The 16,525-nt window shown below is 38.2% G+C and overlaps 1 protein-coding gene across 3 annotated transcripts in view; it reads left to right on the top strand.

Moving 5' to 3' along the window:
* CEMIP2 (cell migration inducing hyaluronidase 2) overlaps positions 1-16,525 on the top strand; it is a 78,403-nt gene that overhangs the window by 47,054 nt on the left and 14,824 nt on the right. For all 3 annotated transcript variants that reach the window (XM_049710772.1, XM_004276391.3, XM_049710773.1), the window contains 6 exons: positions 3,719-3,850; positions 5,352-5,387; positions 6,152-6,307; positions 8,839-9,016; positions 11,217-11,432; positions 14,675-14,883. In XM_049710772.1, coding sequence (XP_049566729.1) covers positions 3,719-3,850; positions 5,352-5,387; positions 6,152-6,307; positions 8,839-9,016; positions 11,217-11,432; positions 14,675-14,883 — 927 coding nt within the window. The remainder of the gene's footprint in view (positions 1-3,718; positions 3,851-5,351; positions 5,388-6,151; positions 6,308-8,838; positions 9,017-11,216; positions 11,433-14,674; positions 14,884-16,525) is intronic.

The following is a 16,525-nucleotide window of genomic DNA, read 5'->3' as shown; positions in this document are numbered from 1 at the left end:
ATCTCCTTATTAATTTTCTGTTTGGATGATCCATCCATTGGTGTAAGTGAGGTGTTAATGTCCCCACTATTATTGTGTTACTGTCCATTTCCTCTTTTATAGCTGTTAGCAGTTGCCTTATGTATTGAGGTGCTCCTATGTTGGGTGCATATATATTTATAATTGTTATATCTTCTTCTTGGATTGATTCCTTGATCATTATGTAGTGTCCTTCCTTGTCTCTTGTAACATTCTTTATTTTAAAGTCTATTTTATCTGATATAAGTATTGCTACTCCAGCTTTCTTTTGATTTCCATTTGCATGGATTTCTTTTTCCGTCTCCTCACTTTCAGTCGTATGTGTCCCTAGGTCTGAAGTGGGTCTCTTGTAGACAGCATATATATGGGTCTTGTTTTTGTATCCATTCAGCGAGCCTGTGTCTTTTGGTTGGAACGTGTAATCCATTCACGTTTAAGGTAATTATCGATATGTATGTTCCTATTAGCATTTTCTTAATTGTTTTGGGTTTGTTTTTGTAGGTTCTTTTCTTCTCTTGTGTTTCCCACTTAGAGAAGTTCCTTTAGCATTTGTTGTAGAGCTGGTTTGGTGTTGCTGAATTCTCTTAGCTTTTGCTTGTCTGTAAAGCTTTTGATTTCTCCGTCAAATCTGAATGAGATCCTCGCCAGGTTGAGTAATCTTGGTTGTAGTTTCTTCCCTTTCATCACTTTAAATATATCATGCCACTCCCTTCTGGCTTGTAGAGTTTCTGCTGAGAAATCAGCTGTTAACCTTATGGGAGTTCCCTTGTATGTTATTTGTTGTTTCTCCCTTGTTGCTTTCAATAATTTTTCTTTTTCTTTAATTTTTGTGAATTTGATTACTATGTGTCTCATTGTGTTTCTCCTTGGGTTTATCCTGCGTGGGGTTCTCTGCGCTTCCTGGACTTGGGTGGCTATTTCCTTTCTCGTGTTATGGAAGTTTTCAAGTATAATCTCTTCAAATATTTTCCCACGTCCTTTCTCTCTGTCTTCCTGTGTTGGGACCCGTATTATGTGAATGTTGTTGCGTTTAATGTTGTCCCAGAGGTCTCTTAGGCTGTCTTCATTTCTTTTCATTCTTTTTTCTTTATTCTGTTCCATGGCAGTGAATTCCACCATTCTGTCTTCCAGGTCACTTATGCGTTCTTCTGCCTCAGTTATTCTGCTACTGATTCCTTCCAGTGTATTTTCCATTTCAGTTATTGTATTGTTCATCTCTGTTTGTTTGTTCTTTAATTCTTCTAGTTGTTTGTTCTTTAATTCTTCTAGGTCTTTGTTAAACATTTCTTGCATGTTCTATATCTTTGCCTCCATTCTTTTTCTGAGGTCCTGGATCATCTTCACTATCATTATTCTGAATTCTTTTTCTAGAAGATTGCATATCTCCACTTCATTTAGTTGTTTTCTGGGGTTTTATCTTGTTCCTTCATCTGTTACACAGTCCTCTGCCTTTTCATTTTGTCCCTGTTACTGTGAATGTGGTTTTCGTTCCACAGGCTGCAGAATTGTAGTTCTTCTTGCTTCTGCTGTCTGCCCTCTGGTGGATGACGCTATCTAAGAGGCTTGTGCAAGTTTCCTGATGTGAGGGACTGGTGGTGGGTAGAGCTGGGTGTTGCTCTGGTGGGCACAGCTCAGTAAAACTTTAATCTGCTTGTCTGCTGATGGGTGGAGCTGGGTTCCCTCCCTGTTCATTGTTTGGCCGGAGGCAACTCAACACTAAACCCTACCCGGACTTTGCTGGGGCTAATGGCAGACTCTGGGAGGGCTCACGCCAAGGAGTACTTCCCAGAACTTTTGCTGCCAGTGTCCTTGTCCCCACGGTGAGCCACAGCCACCCCCTGCCTCTGCAGGAGACCCTCCAACCCTAGCAGGTAGGTCTGGTTCAATCTCCTATGGGGTCACTGCTCCTTCCCCTGGGTCCTGATGCGCACACTACTTTGTGTGTGCCCGCCAAGAGTGGAGTCTCTGTTTCTCCCAGTCCTGTCAAAGTCCTGCAGTCAAATCCCGCTAGGCTTCAAAGTCTGATTCTCTAGGAATTCCTCCTCCCGTTGCCAGCCCTCCAGCTTGGGAAGCCTGACGTGGGACTCAGAACCTTCACTCCAGTGGGTGGACTTCTGTGGTATAAGTGTACTCCAGTTTTTGAGTCAACCACCCACCAGTTATAGGATTTGATTTTCTTGAGATTGAGCCCTTCCTGCCGTATCATTGTGGCCTCTCGTTTGTTTTTGGATGTGGGGTATCTTTTTTGGTGAGTGCCATTGTCTTCCTGTCATTGATTGTTTAGCAGTTAGTTGTGATTCCGTTGCTCTCGCAGGAGGGAGTGAGCGCACGTCCTTCTATTCTGCCATCTTGAACCAATCTCCCTGGTTAACGGTTTTTTTTGTTTTGTTTTGTTTTTGTGGTACGCGGGCCTCCCACTGTTGTGGCCTCTCCTGTTGTGGCGCACAGGCTCTGGACTCGCAGGCTCAGCGGCCATGGCTCACGGGCCCATCTGCTCCGCGGCATGTGGGATCTTCCCGGACCGGGGCACAAACCTGTGTCCCCTGCATCAGCAGGGGGACTCTCAACAACTGCGCCACCAGGGAAGCCCCTGGTTAACAGTTTTTGATACCAATTTTTTTTTGCCTTTTCAATAAGGTCCTTGTAAATATTTTACAAGGATAAGAAAGAAAAAGTAACATTCAGTCTTTATAATTAATAAGTCAATGAAATACAATCTTTTTTTAAGTGCTGATACATTTTTTCTTTGTATTTTTTATTATAGTAGATTTACAATATTAGTTTCAGGTGTACAACATAGTGATTCAATATTTTTATAGATTATACTCCATTTAAAGTTATATAAAAGAATAGCTAGATTTCCCTGTGCTGTACAATATATCCTTGTTGCTTATTTATTTCATACATAGTAGTTTGTATGTCTTAATCCCATACGCTTATGTTGCCCCCCCATCTACTCTCTCCTCACTGGTAACTAGTAGTTTGTTCTCTGTGTCTGTGAGTCTGTTTCTGTTTTGTTATATTCATTTGTTTGTTTTATTTTTTAGGTTACACTTATAAGTGATAATATAGAGTATTTGTCTTTCTCTGTCTGACTTATTTCACTAAGTAGAATACCCTTTAGGACCATCCACGTTGCAAATGGCAGAATTTCATTCTTTTTTATGGCTGAGTAATATTCCATAAGTATAATCTATTTAAAATTTAGGCTTTTTAAAGATATTGAATCCAGTTTTCTCTCTATCTAAAGCATTTCACCAGCACACAACTCAAATAATACTCTGCTTCACATATATGTATGTTGAAATATATGATTAATTTACTCAGTAAGTTTATATTAATATCATGTAGCTTGAGAATTTGTGAAAACATACTATATTTCCTGGTCTGAGGTTTTTCTGTTTATTTTTGAAATGGTTTCAGTGCTTAGAGTGTTCTGTAATGTCCCTTTTATAATATAAATTGATTAAAAATAAACTATGAAATATGAAAGCAGTTCTCTGCAAATTTGTATTTTTTTTCAATATTTGAAATGCAAATAATTAAGTTGTGTCTTAAGGAGTTTTTTTTTTAGTTTAGTTTTGTTCAAAGTTAAATTCTGCTTTTTGACACAAGTTTATAATCGTAAGTAGCTTATTTACATTGCCTTTTCATTACTCTTTTTAAAAGTCCTTTTTTTTTTTTTTCTCCTAACCCCAAGGTTTCGGCCTCATCAGGATGCAGACCCTGAAAAGCCACGTGTTGCTGCTTTAATTGACAGGCTCATTGCTTTTAAAAATAATGATAACGGAGCTTGGGTCAGAGGAGGAGACATTGTCGTTCAGAATTCAGCGTGGGTATTGTCTATGAAATTATTATCTGATGACACTGATGTATTTATTTTTTAAGGCTTTTTAAAAAACCCAGTAGACTGAAAGTACAGTGGGGTTTCTGGAATCATAGTATCATTACTAATAGAAAAGCTCTGAGGAAATATGCCAGCATTAACTGACTGCAAATGTTTGGAATTGTCTCATTCTGCTGCTTTTATTGGAACTGAACTTGTCTGGTGACATGAGAGCTTTTTGATGAGATTAAACAGAAACTGGGACTTTAACTTTATGTAACAAACATGGTCTATGTCAGAGCACTAAATAAAGATTTTGAAACTACCTGCATTTTTTTCCTTCCTTTTGGAAACTCAGTTTCCTGATGCTCTTCCACTGCCATTCAAAACAAAAGTTTTGAATTCTCCCTTAATAAGTCTGTTGACTTATGTTAACATGACTTGAGGCAGTAAGCATCTCACTTCTTTTCCATTTGTATAATTTTAGGAGAAGTCTGATGTATGTTGAGGTAAGATTTGGTGTTCAGGAGTCTAGAAAAATGTTTTTTTCTGGCTGGTACTGACATTAGCTGCTTGGCATTTTACCATCATCTCTGACTTTTATCATGCAAAAAAAATGGATATTGTATAAAATCTGTAGAAATAGCTTGGGTATTAATGTTGAAAAGTTTTGAAGAGAATACCATGATCTAACTGTTAAAAATTAGTCGTTCCTTGGTATCCGTGGGGGATTGGTTCCGGGACTCCCCATGGGTACCAAAATCCTGATGCTCAAGTTCCTTATGTAAAATGGCATAGTATTTGCATACTATATACATATAACCTACATATAACATATACATATACATATACATATGTATGTATAACCTACACACATCCTCCTGTATACTTTAAATCATCTCTATTACTTATTATATCCAAGACAATGTAAATGCTATCTAAATAGTTGTAAATGCAATGTAAACGCTATGTAAATAGTTGCCAGCACTGGACAAATGTAAGTTTTGCTTTTTGGAATTTTCCAGAATTTTTTGTTTAATATTTCTGATCCACAGTTGGTTGAATCTGTGGGTGTAGAACCCAAAGATATGGGGGCCAAGTATAATGATAAAAATTATAATTACAGCTAACACCTGCTGCTTACTCTGTGCCAGACACTGTTCTAAATGGTTGACACTAATTAGCATTTTAATGCTTTCAAGTATCCTATGAGGAAGCTTATATTATTATTTCAACCTTTAGGTGAGAAAACTGAGGGGCAAACAGGTTGAATAACTTGCCCAAGGTCACACAGCTAGTAATAGGCAAAGCTGAGATTGGAACCAGGTGCCTTCACTGCGGAGCCTATGCTTTTCATTATTGGAAAGTGAAATTTTTGTGTAGTCTTGGACAGTAAACATTACTGGAACCTCCTGGATTTTATGACAATTAAATATTTTGAGCAAATTACCTCTTCTTATATGATGTGATAAATTAAAATGTTCCCTCATTCTCTTTTTTCTCATAGATTTGCAGATAATGGAATAGGACTGACCTTTGCCAGGTTTGTAATTACTTTTAAAAATACTTACCTGATTATTTTAAAGCTGTAAGGTAGAATAACCTTGATATATATTTTTTGATAACACAGGAATGTTATATCATTTATTAACATTAAAAAACTTAGCACCCACTTCCTGATGCCACTTGAGGGCCAAAAATACATTTTTATTGATTAATTGAATTTATACCAGAGTAGGAGATGAATCTAGCTGGAATTACACAGAAGGGTAGGCCCACCATATTTTTTGCTTAAAAGAAAACACTTGATCTTTAGATTAAAGATCTTAAAAAGTAGGGGAATAAAGAGGAAGGGAGTAAAAAAAGTTGGGAGCAGATTAAATATTTTCTTTCTGTGAAGTTGGTCTAATTTCACAGTGGTCTTTAAGAACGAAACTTTTTATGTTATCTATTTTTCTCCAGATAACAGTTATTCTCATTGCCGTCTTAAACATGCTTGTCCTCTAATTATTGTCCAGGGCAAGTTTATTCTCCTCATTTGCAGTATTGTTGCTTGGGACTGAAATAATTAGTTGTTCCTGTAAATTAAATCTCATTTGTTTAAATCTAATTTGCCAAGCACATATTAATTTATAAGAGGTATGTTCAATTTTGAGGCACCTTTTGGTGACTCACTAATACGTATCAGAAAAAGCTACTGGCTACTTTGAAAATTTTTAGGTTTTTAAAGTTATAGCTTGCCTTCATTTGAGGGTCAATTTAAATTTCCTAGAGATGTGTGGTTAATGATTATTCTCATTTTAACAGTGACGGAAGCTTCCCAAGTGATGAAGGTTCCAGCCAAGAGGTATCTGAATCTCTCTTTATTGGGGAGAGCAGGAATTACGGATTTCAGGGTGGTCAGAACAAGTATGTAGGCACTGGAGGAATAGACCAGAAGCCTCGGACGTTACCCAGGAACAGGTAAGCATTGCTTTATCAGAGGAGTGTTAAATTTAAACAATAAATGAAAACCTAACCCCCTTACAAAAGTTTCTGTAATAATCCTGTATCGATTGGTTCCCACTGTGACACTTTTCCGACCTTATTATTATTAAAACTATTATTCTTGTTGTTATTATTGCTATTACTATTGTGTGTATTCTCTGGAATTCTGGAGCGTTAACTATTAAACACTTTATAGATTTCATTATCAATTTTATAATGAAGGAACCTATCTTGTTTATCCTTCCTGTATAAGGCCTTATATAAGCTGGTAATCTTTTTTTTTTCTTTCTTGAGAGAACTGCCAAACCATAAACACTATGGACATTGAGTCAGTTTTCCCGCAATATGTGATGTAAGTTTTCAGAAATAGCCACTGGAAAAAGGAAATTACCTATTGAAAAGAGTCCTAGAAAATGAGATGATAGATGCCAAAACCTAACCACAGGTGTATAATTAACAATGTTTCAGATGTTGAAAGGGTATGGGGGTAGACTTTTGGCATGTTTTCTTCCAAAATAATCACAGTCATTAAAATAGTACTTAGTACTAGAAAGATTCTTCAGAACTTTTAGGGAACTATTACCTAATTAATCTGTACCTCAGTTCTGAGACACAGTTTGGAGGTGTCCTTTTACTCGCAGGAAAACCAGGTAGAGAAAAACTAGTGTTCTAAAGGCCTTACATTGGAGCTAATGTCAGAATTTATCAAACATCAATTCCCTTAAAGCTATACCCTGTGTCTGGATATTGGGCTAGGACAGGTCAGGGGGATGGGGCAAACATAGTTGGCTTTGGGGGACAGGTAATGAGTGTTGGCCAAAGGGCTTAACTAGCTTCTGCCAAAGGGCAGCCTATGCTTGGCTCCTCTCGCCTGTGTTTGTTGTTGGGAAATATCGAACGTCTTTACTATATGCTATGCTATGGGTAGAACTCCTGTTAGACCGTGGAAGCCACTAGGAAAGGAACTTCATGGATTTTTAATGGCAAACATTTATTAAATGCTTATGATGTATCAGGCCCTGTTCTAAAATACTTTATTATTCAGTTAATCCTTGCAAAGCCCAGTGAGGTAGGTGCTGTCATCATCCTGCTTTATAAGTGAGTAACTTACTAAAAATAGCTAAGGTGGGACTCGAACCCTGTTAGTTTGGCTTCAGTGCTCTGCTCTTTACAATTAGGCTAAAGCTGCCTCTTCTAATATGTAAATTAAAGAAAAAAGGCTGTATTAGTTGGGTATGGGCTGCAGTAAAAATGGTGGCCAATTCAATTCCATTATTTTTATTTTACACTGGCCTTTAGTTTTATTTCAAAATGCTATTGCTTCTTTGCCAAGGAGGAATTTTCGAAATGAAGATTCCTAGTTGGTCAATGGATCCAGTTTTTATTTTACTGTATCTTTACAACCTTTTCTATGGCAGAGGACCGTTTTGTGATGTATCCTTGGAAAAACATCAGGAGGCATAGTTTTTTTTTTTTTTACATCTTTATTGGAGTATTATTGCTTTACAATGGTGTGTTAGTTTCTGCTTTATAACAAAGTGAATCAGTTATACATATACATATGTTCCCATATCTCTTCCCTCTTGCATCTCCCTCCCTCCCACCCTCCCTATCCCACCCCTCTAGGTGGTCACAGAGCGCCGAGCTGATCTCCCTGTGCTATGCGGCTGCTTCCCACTAGCTATCTATTTTACGTTTGGTAGTGTATGTATGTCTAGAGGCATAGATTTTTAAGTAGGCTATTTGATTTGCTTGCTAGCATCTATGTTTTTATTGTAAAACACCACCAAGCTGTAAACTAATTAGTTGCTATAGAAGTCCTCTGCAATGCCATTAAGAGTGTAATAGGGGAAAAACCTAAGGGATCCAGAATATTATGGGTTTTGTACATTAATTACGGTTAATAATATATGATTAGTAGGTTAAGGAGTTTGTGTTGGAACAGAAAGGAGTAAAATGAATAAAACGAATTTCTCAATCTAGCCATCCCCTTTGACATAGTAAGCCTTGCAGACTTACACTTTTGTACTTTTAAGCATATCATTTCTCCTTACTATCATTTAGTGGCTTGAAAGGAGGTTCTCTCTGTTTAAGCACAGATTTGTCTTTTGTTCTCATGCTAGAAATTTTGGAACTAAAGCTAAAGTGTATGAGTTATCAAAGAAAAGACCTTAACCGAGTTGATTCAAGGAAGCCAAGTCACCTTTTTAGACAAGCCTCCATTCTATCCAAAATAGCATCTCTCTTCTACCCAGTCTATTGTATTACTATGTCTTTACTTTCTTCAAGCACTTATTATCTGAAATTGTCCATTGTTTTTCTGTTTGCCTTTCTCACTGCAGTGTAGGTTTCATTTGATTGGAGATCTTGCTTGGTTACCACTGTATCCTAGGATTGTGCTTGGTGTATATGGGATATTCAACAGTATTTATAAAACAAGTATGCAAGTGAAGTGCTGTTAAAGGGACGGGCCCATATGCATTAAACAAAATCTTGTATCTCAACAGGACATTCCCAATTAGAGGCTTTCAGATCTATGATGGGCCCATTCATGTCACCAGGTGCACTTTCAAACAATATGTGCCAACTCCAGATAGGCATACCAGTGCTATTGGCTTCCTCATGAAGAATTCTTGGCAGATAACCCCCAGGAATAACATCTCCCTTGTGAAGTTTGGTCCACATGTAAGTATGTTCTCATGGTTCCTACACAGTGAGTATGGTGGGTAGAGGAGGGATGGCACATTTCCAAAGACGAAAACACAAACGAAGGGTTCGCACTGAGTTTTTACGATTGGGAGGAGAAATCTATGCAAGAGCAACTCCTAATTCCAGGTACTCTGTCCTGCTGAGTTCAAGGTGAGAACAGAAGTCCCATGTGACCTGGGGTATTTCTGATATTCTGGTGATATCTTCAAAGGGAAAATGACTTAAAGTGATGACACAGGGATGGGAATTGTAGAATTTCATAGGAACAAGAGGACATATAATTTGTTGAAATTCAGTATAATAATCCATGAAGAGATTTGGGTTTTACCTGGTATTTTACTTTCCTGGGGTCTATTCTTCTGGGGAACTAGAGGATAAAAGATTGGGAAAGAAGAGGAATAGTGGGGTGATATGAAACAAATGAGGTTATTTCTTATATGAACTATTGGAAGGGTTTTATGAAGATTGCAAAGAAGACTTAGAGATAATTGTTTACAATGCCGTAGGCCACAGAAATAGTTTTCTTAGTAGTTTCGTCAGTACCCTCTTTACCATTAAAACACAGGACAATCTGATTATATACTCCCAGCCTCGCCCCATCTTTCCACTTCTAAGATGACAGTGGTGTAGAGATTGAGCCTCAGACCGTATTGCTTTCTGCTCCCACAGACACAGCCACAATTGGAAAGTGGCTCATAGTTCTCTCATTCACGTCCACAGGCAAACTCTGTGGTTGCCCAGTTTAAAGAGAACTTAAGATAGTTTACCAAAGTCTATATGTGGTTTTCATGAATAGCTGAGGCATGGAACAGAGGCCCACATGCAAGCTGGGTTGTCAGCTTGGTTGACTGGTTCTCTTCTAGGCCACATAACTCCAGGGGAAGAGGAAGAGCTACACTGTGGATAGGGTCCCACGTAAATAAATAGGGTGGTTCTTGGATTACCTCTCCAGTGTAGAGGTTAGATGTTCGCTTACTGCCCACGTGGCTCTCCCCATGCACAGAGTTTGGTGATCACTGACATGGTCATACTGAAAAAAAAAGTTTTTAGATGTTTCGTTTGTTGCAGAGTTCTAGAGTTCTAACAGCCTAAGAGAATCCATGCTGGTTAAGTTTAGTGTTTCATCAGCCTAGAATTCTCTAATGTGGCAATGCTCTGAAACCATTCATAAAGGGAATGGTCTGTCATATTTGTTATTCCTAAAGAGGTGGACAGTATGCCCTATACTTCTTTTAGATTTAACCATAAGAGGTATAAGGAAAAAGAGAAAAGAGCCTAGAACTAAGAATTTAGAGCCACTTGTCCCACACATCACTGATTTTCCATTGAGCTGCTTATCATTTAGATGTTCAGCTGATTTTAAAACTTCCCAATAAAAGCATTATAGAGGTGTATCTGCATGGCTTGAATAACATTAATAACTTACCACTAATAAGAAGCAGCTAAAGATAATAAAGCATGTAACCTGCAGCCTGCTTTGCAGCTGTGTACTATGTGTTCGATAAGGGCATTGAATTAACATTACCCGACATGAAAATTACTGAGCTGGACTTGGTCTACGTTGAGGAGAGAGAAGATAACACACACTTTTCAACAAGTTGTAGTGAGTCATGCAACCATACCAAGGCAACACTTAGATTGTGTTTTAGTTTGGAACTGTACTTACTTTTTGGTGGGAGGAGTCATTAACAAGTTAACTAAAGCATTTGGAGTGAAATAAAATGATTAACTCAGGAGATAGAACTTATAATAGATTTTTATTTAATTGAGGTATAGTTTGCATACAGGGAAACGCAGAGATCTTAAGTATAAAGTTTATAAGTTTTAACAAATACATATGACTGCATAGTTCCCCTTCCCACAACTATTCTAGTTTCTCTTGCCATGGATTAGTTTTATCTGGGGAATAGGTAATAGTTTTTAAGTTAAAAAAAGGGAAAACACTGAAGATGAAATTGAACGCTTGCTGCTTGAACTCTACAAGGCTTTGGGAAATTTTTTTCCCCGTGCATGTCATAATTAATCAAAAATGTTGGTTGACAATTATGCTGTGACTCAGAACTGCTTTAACCTTAAAGTAATTGTAATGGATATGAAGTTGGGTCCTTGCAGGGAATGCTGGCTGACATGGCAGGAGCCCTCATTTTATGATGTCCCTGTTTTTCATTGTTTTCAGGTGTCTCTCAATGTCTTCTTTGGAAAGCCTGGTCCCTGGTTTGAAGATTGTGAGCTAGATGGTGATAAGAACTCCATATTCCATGACATTGATGGCTCTGTGACAGGATACAAGGATGTTTACGTGGGAAGAATTGACAACTACCTGATCCGCCATCCAAGCTGTGTAAATGTTACCAAATGGAATGCAGTGGTGTGCAGTGGGAACTATGCCCAGGTAGGCCAGAGCACATCGTGATGCCTGATTCCTTACCAGCTCCTGACAGCACTGCTTCTGTGAGGAGTACTCTTCAGCTCTTCGGGATGATTGATACTTTCCAAAGCATGGGTTTTTTGGGGGGTTCTTTAGGGGAAAAAAAAGAAAAAAATTCATTAGGAATCACAGACTCACAGAATTTTATTTAAAGTTCCCCCACTCCAAACCAATTTAAAAGTGAAAAAGTAAGCCCAAGAGAAGTAAGATAACTTGCTCTTGGTTAAATATGGTTGGATTGTAGTTGGGGTGAGAACCCATATTTCCTGAGTTCCTAGGCCAGGTTTTTTTGCTGTGCTACAGCTGTGTCCCCTGAGAGAGTGTTTCACTCTTTGCTTTCAGGGTTATTATCTCTATTTTATCTCTAAATTAGGGACTCTGACTTGTGAGGCAGAATATCAATAGATCACACGGAAAGTGAGATGTTCTCAGAAACAGAATTAGGAATTGGAATGAGTGGACAAGGAAGGAATCCAAGGAAATTCTGCAAATTATATTATGATATAATGTCTATGAAAATATGAAGGGGATGATATAGATTGGGAAACACTTCTTTGAAAACATTAAGCTAGTGTGCAATTTATTAACTGGATGCCCAGTATAAGAGGATGGAATAATTAGGGAGGTAGTATGTTAAGAGCACAGATGCCAGAACCAGATTGCATGGGTTTGAATTCTGGCTTTGTTACTTCCTTAAATATGAGGTGGGTAAGTTAATTAATTGCTCTGTGCCTCTGCTCAGTGAGGGTAATATTAGATCCTCTCGTACGTGGCTGTTGTGAGGATAGAATGCACGAGTATTGGTAAAGCATTTCACCCGTGGCCTAGCACATAGTGAAGTGCTTGCTGCAATTAGTATTATTTGAAGAGCAGGGCTCTAAGTTGCAAAGATGATTTTAATAGTGGTATTTGATGGATGACAGATTGCAGAATGGAGGTACCAGTTGCCCAGAATTTTGAAGAGAGCAGAATTTTATTTCCATATTTTAGACAATTACATGGTCATATTTAATAATAGATGTTAAGAGAGATAAAAGAATAGAGGGGGGCTTCCCTGGTGGCTTAGTGGTATAGACAAGACAAAGGGCTTAAGAGGGGTAAAGATTAGAGAGCTTTTTCTGGTTTATTTTAATGGCGTATTAGCTTCTTTGTTGTGGGATTTCTCATCCCCATGGGAGCGAGAGGAGTCATACTTGCCTAAGTTCTGGGAAGGACAAGAAAAGGATGGAGAAATAATTATAGTAAAATAAAGAAGAATGTGGTTGAAAATGTGATTTCTTCTTCCATTCGTTTTATTCTTAACCAGAATTGCCCTCTAAAATTAAGTTGACTCATTAATGCCTAAGAAGATATAGAAATTCTAGAATTAAAAGATAAAAAGCTTTTAATTCTTTAGTAGCTACAGTTTTAGTTAAATTGCTAGCCATGTGTATTCAAAGGTACATGTATCTGTCTTAAAGTGGTATGTGCTCACTCATGAAAACTTTATATTTTATTATAAATGTCTCTATATAGTCTTTGGATTTTCTAAGGTATTTGAGAATGTGAACCTGATAACTTCTAACTTAAAAAGCAAAGTAGTAATTCTATTTTTATTTGAAGATGAAGAAAGAAAAAAGTGTCTAATACTGCCCAGGCGGCTCTGGGAATGGTAGGACAGAAATTTTCTCCTGAGAATTTGGGCTGGGAGTCCAGATATGTAGCCATTTGTTATTTCTTGGATGATGTATAATACTGTATTTTTTTAACAAAAGATAGAAGCAACTGGATCTCAAGATAGAATAATCATTCTTTAGCTATTTGTAAATATATTTTAATGGGATGTCTGCTCTTTGCTGACCCAAGGGTAAAGGTGCTCAGGGAGAAAGGTGGTAACATAAGGAGAATGTGCCACCTCAAATCCTTCTTGGATTTGGAAGAAGGCAGGATATATATATATGTATGTGTTTGGTGCGGGGGTGTATTCTATTATATTTTAACCTATTATATAATGAAATACAGATCAAATATAAACATTTAAATAAAGAATAAATAAATATAATATATTAAGCATATATATTTAAATGTAGTCTCAAAATATGTATTTCCTGGGCTTCCCTGGTGGCGCAGGGGTTGAGAGTCCACCTGCCGATGTAGGGGACACGGGTTCGTGCCCTGGTCCAGGAAGATCCCACGTGCCGCGGAGCAGCTGGGCCCGTGAGCCATGGCCGCTGAGCCTGCATGTCCGGAGCCTGTGCTCTGCAATGGGAGAGGCCACAACAGTGAGAGGCCCACGTACCAATCAATCAATCAAACAATCAATAAATTCCTATCTCTATTTTAATCTTTAAGTGGTGTCAGTAGAGAAGAGTACTATAGTCAAACATGAATGAGAGTTAAGAAGACTTTCTGGCTCAAAGAATTTATAATTGAGGAATCAATATGGATAAAACTGCAGAAATCAGAGGAACAGAAAACACAGAGAAGTAGCGTGGATTAAATGCAACATTCTGCAAATGTTTTAATACTTCTGGGGGATTCTGTTACAGGATACTGATTTGTTTTAGGAAATTGTTCTGAGGTTTGTTCTTTGGAGGATGCATTTGGGGAAGATTTTGTTTTGGCACAGTATGGGGCTCAAATGCCACTGGAATAAATTCAGGGCTTTCAAATTTGCCTCAGTTTAGTATGTTTTTCCAGTTTTTGCAGAACACTTTATAACTTTTTTTTTTTTTTTAATGGGTGGAAAATGACTTCTTGGGCTGATGTAGGTCATGGAAAATTGAAAGCCAAAGCTCTGAGATATTTTAAATTTCCATCTCTTATTTCAGAGGAAAGTCTTTCAGATTTGACTAGAGGGTATCAGTTTTCACATTAATGTACTAATTTTTTGTATGTGTGTACTTCAGATTGAGGGATTTCTTTGACAGGCTATGTAAACCCACAAAGGTTTTATATTCTAACGAATAAGCTGGCCTGTTGTGGAAGAGATGATGAAGATCTTGGCTACCAGAACACATGGTCTGTTCTTACTATTTCAGCTTAAGCAGGCTTCATTGTAAGTGGAGCTTAGGATGAAGTTGGCTACTACTCAGTCAGTCTGGCACGGATCATAGAATCTCTCTTTTGTTTTGAAAGTAGAGACGTTTGACTTTGTGCTAGATATGTTTTCTTTAGCTATTTAAATTTTCATTCTCTTCCCTTTAATCCTTAATTATGTTTTGAAGGTCTATGTGCAGACATGGAGCACTCAGAATCTGACTATGACCATCACACGAGATGAGTATCCAGCCTACCCTATGGTGCTCCGGGGAATTAACCAGAAGGCAACCTTTCCACAGTACCAGCCTGTGATCATGCTGGAGAAGGGCTACACCATCCATTGGAATGGGCCAGCACCGAAGACTGCTTTTCTATACCTCATAAACTTCAACAAGTATGCTTCTATTACTGTTATTTCAAATAGTTGGGCAATTAATAATTTAGTGGAGAAAAACAACCTATCTCCTTTGTAGCAAGTAAAGAACTTCAACTTTATGTACTTTGTTCCTCCTGTGGGGAGGCTATATATGTTATATTGATGGAATTAAGAGATTGTATAAATTGAATTCTGTCCTATTAAAAGCATGTCTTTTTCTCTATGGTCAAGGAATTGTGGGCAGAAAGCCATTTAACGGTAGGTTTTAATACCGTCTGCTGAATACTTTAATTCTCTGTAGCTGGGATGGGAATAAATTTTATCTGGTGTTCCAACTGAGCACTCGGTTACCTAGAAAGTAAAAAGATTTTTGAGGCCAAGTTTAGACTTGACAGAGGAGAGTAGTATGACTGATTATTCATGTCAGCAATGGGCAAGAAGTGGAAGAACTGTGGCATGGATAATGCCAGGTATTTGCCATCCCTGCCAGAATGTGAAAGCACCTTTCTATCCCTTCTTGATTTCTCAGTTGTCTGCTCTAATAATATTACTTTCAATCAAGGGCTCTATTTTTACATTAATTTATTTAAGCGTTTACTGTGTGCCAGTTGATATAAAGATGACTGAGAGAAGTACTTGCCCTTCAGGAGCTCACAGTATACAGGTAGAACAAAATTTAAGTAAATAAACCAGTACTATTTTTTAAAGGACAAAAGATAAGAGCAGCTATTCTGCCTAAGGGAGTTGGGCCAGGCTGCACTGAGAAGTGATAACAAGCGATCAGTTTTGTTACAAAAGCAGCAGAGTTGGGAAAGGGCTAGTTCTGCTCAGGGACTGATAGATTGAGTGTGATGGAAGCGTAGGTGGGGGAAGTTACAGAAGATGAGACTAGAAACAAGAGCTGGGACTATCTAGACGTGTGATGGTTAACCCATGGGACTCCATGAAACTGCTCAGATATGTACCTGAAAAATTGGTTTGTTCACCTGACGGTTCATAAAGGCTGACTCGTCAGAACTCTCTTAAAATACCCAATTGGAATGAACAGAGATGGACATAGAACGTATAGGAATTCCCCTCCAAGGATGGCTGAACATCATGGTAGATGCTTTTATTCTGAGATGATAGGCCTCTGGCACATGCTCTAAACTGAACCATTACTATTTTCCTGTAACACTGGCTGCTGCTTCTCTATGCCCTTCCTGGACAATTGCACCTTCACTTACTGAGTCAACCAAGCCAAAAAAATCTCAGGACTCATCCTTTCCTCTTTCATTTCTCTCATTTCTCCATCCTATCAGTGGCCAAGCCCTGTTGATCCTATGTGCTTAATGTTTTCAAATCTCTCCACTTCTTTCCACCGTCACTGCTTGTGACTGCGTTTAGGTCATTAGCCTCTCTTGCCTGGATCCCTGCAGCAGCCTCCTATTCGGTCTCCCCACCTCCCTCCACCTTCAATCCTTGGTCCACATTGTGTCCAGGGTGTGGGTTCTAAAAGCCAATCTGATATCGTCACCCCCATCAGTGAGCTGCCTAGAAGTCAATGAAGGAACAAACGATTGTCAGAGAGGGTGGAGGAGATATATGAAAGAGTGATCCGCAATACAAAAAGTTATATCTGGCAGGTTATGAATCTGAGGTGAGGTATTATAATCAAATG

This window comes from Orcinus orca, chromosome 6, assembly GCF_937001465.1.
Source record: "Orcinus orca chromosome 6, mOrcOrc1.1, whole genome shotgun sequence".
In the NCBI taxonomy this organism is placed as follows: Eukaryota; Metazoa; Chordata; class Mammalia; order Artiodactyla; family Delphinidae; genus Orcinus; species Orcinus orca.
This window is presented reverse-complemented; position numbering and strand designations above follow the sequence as displayed.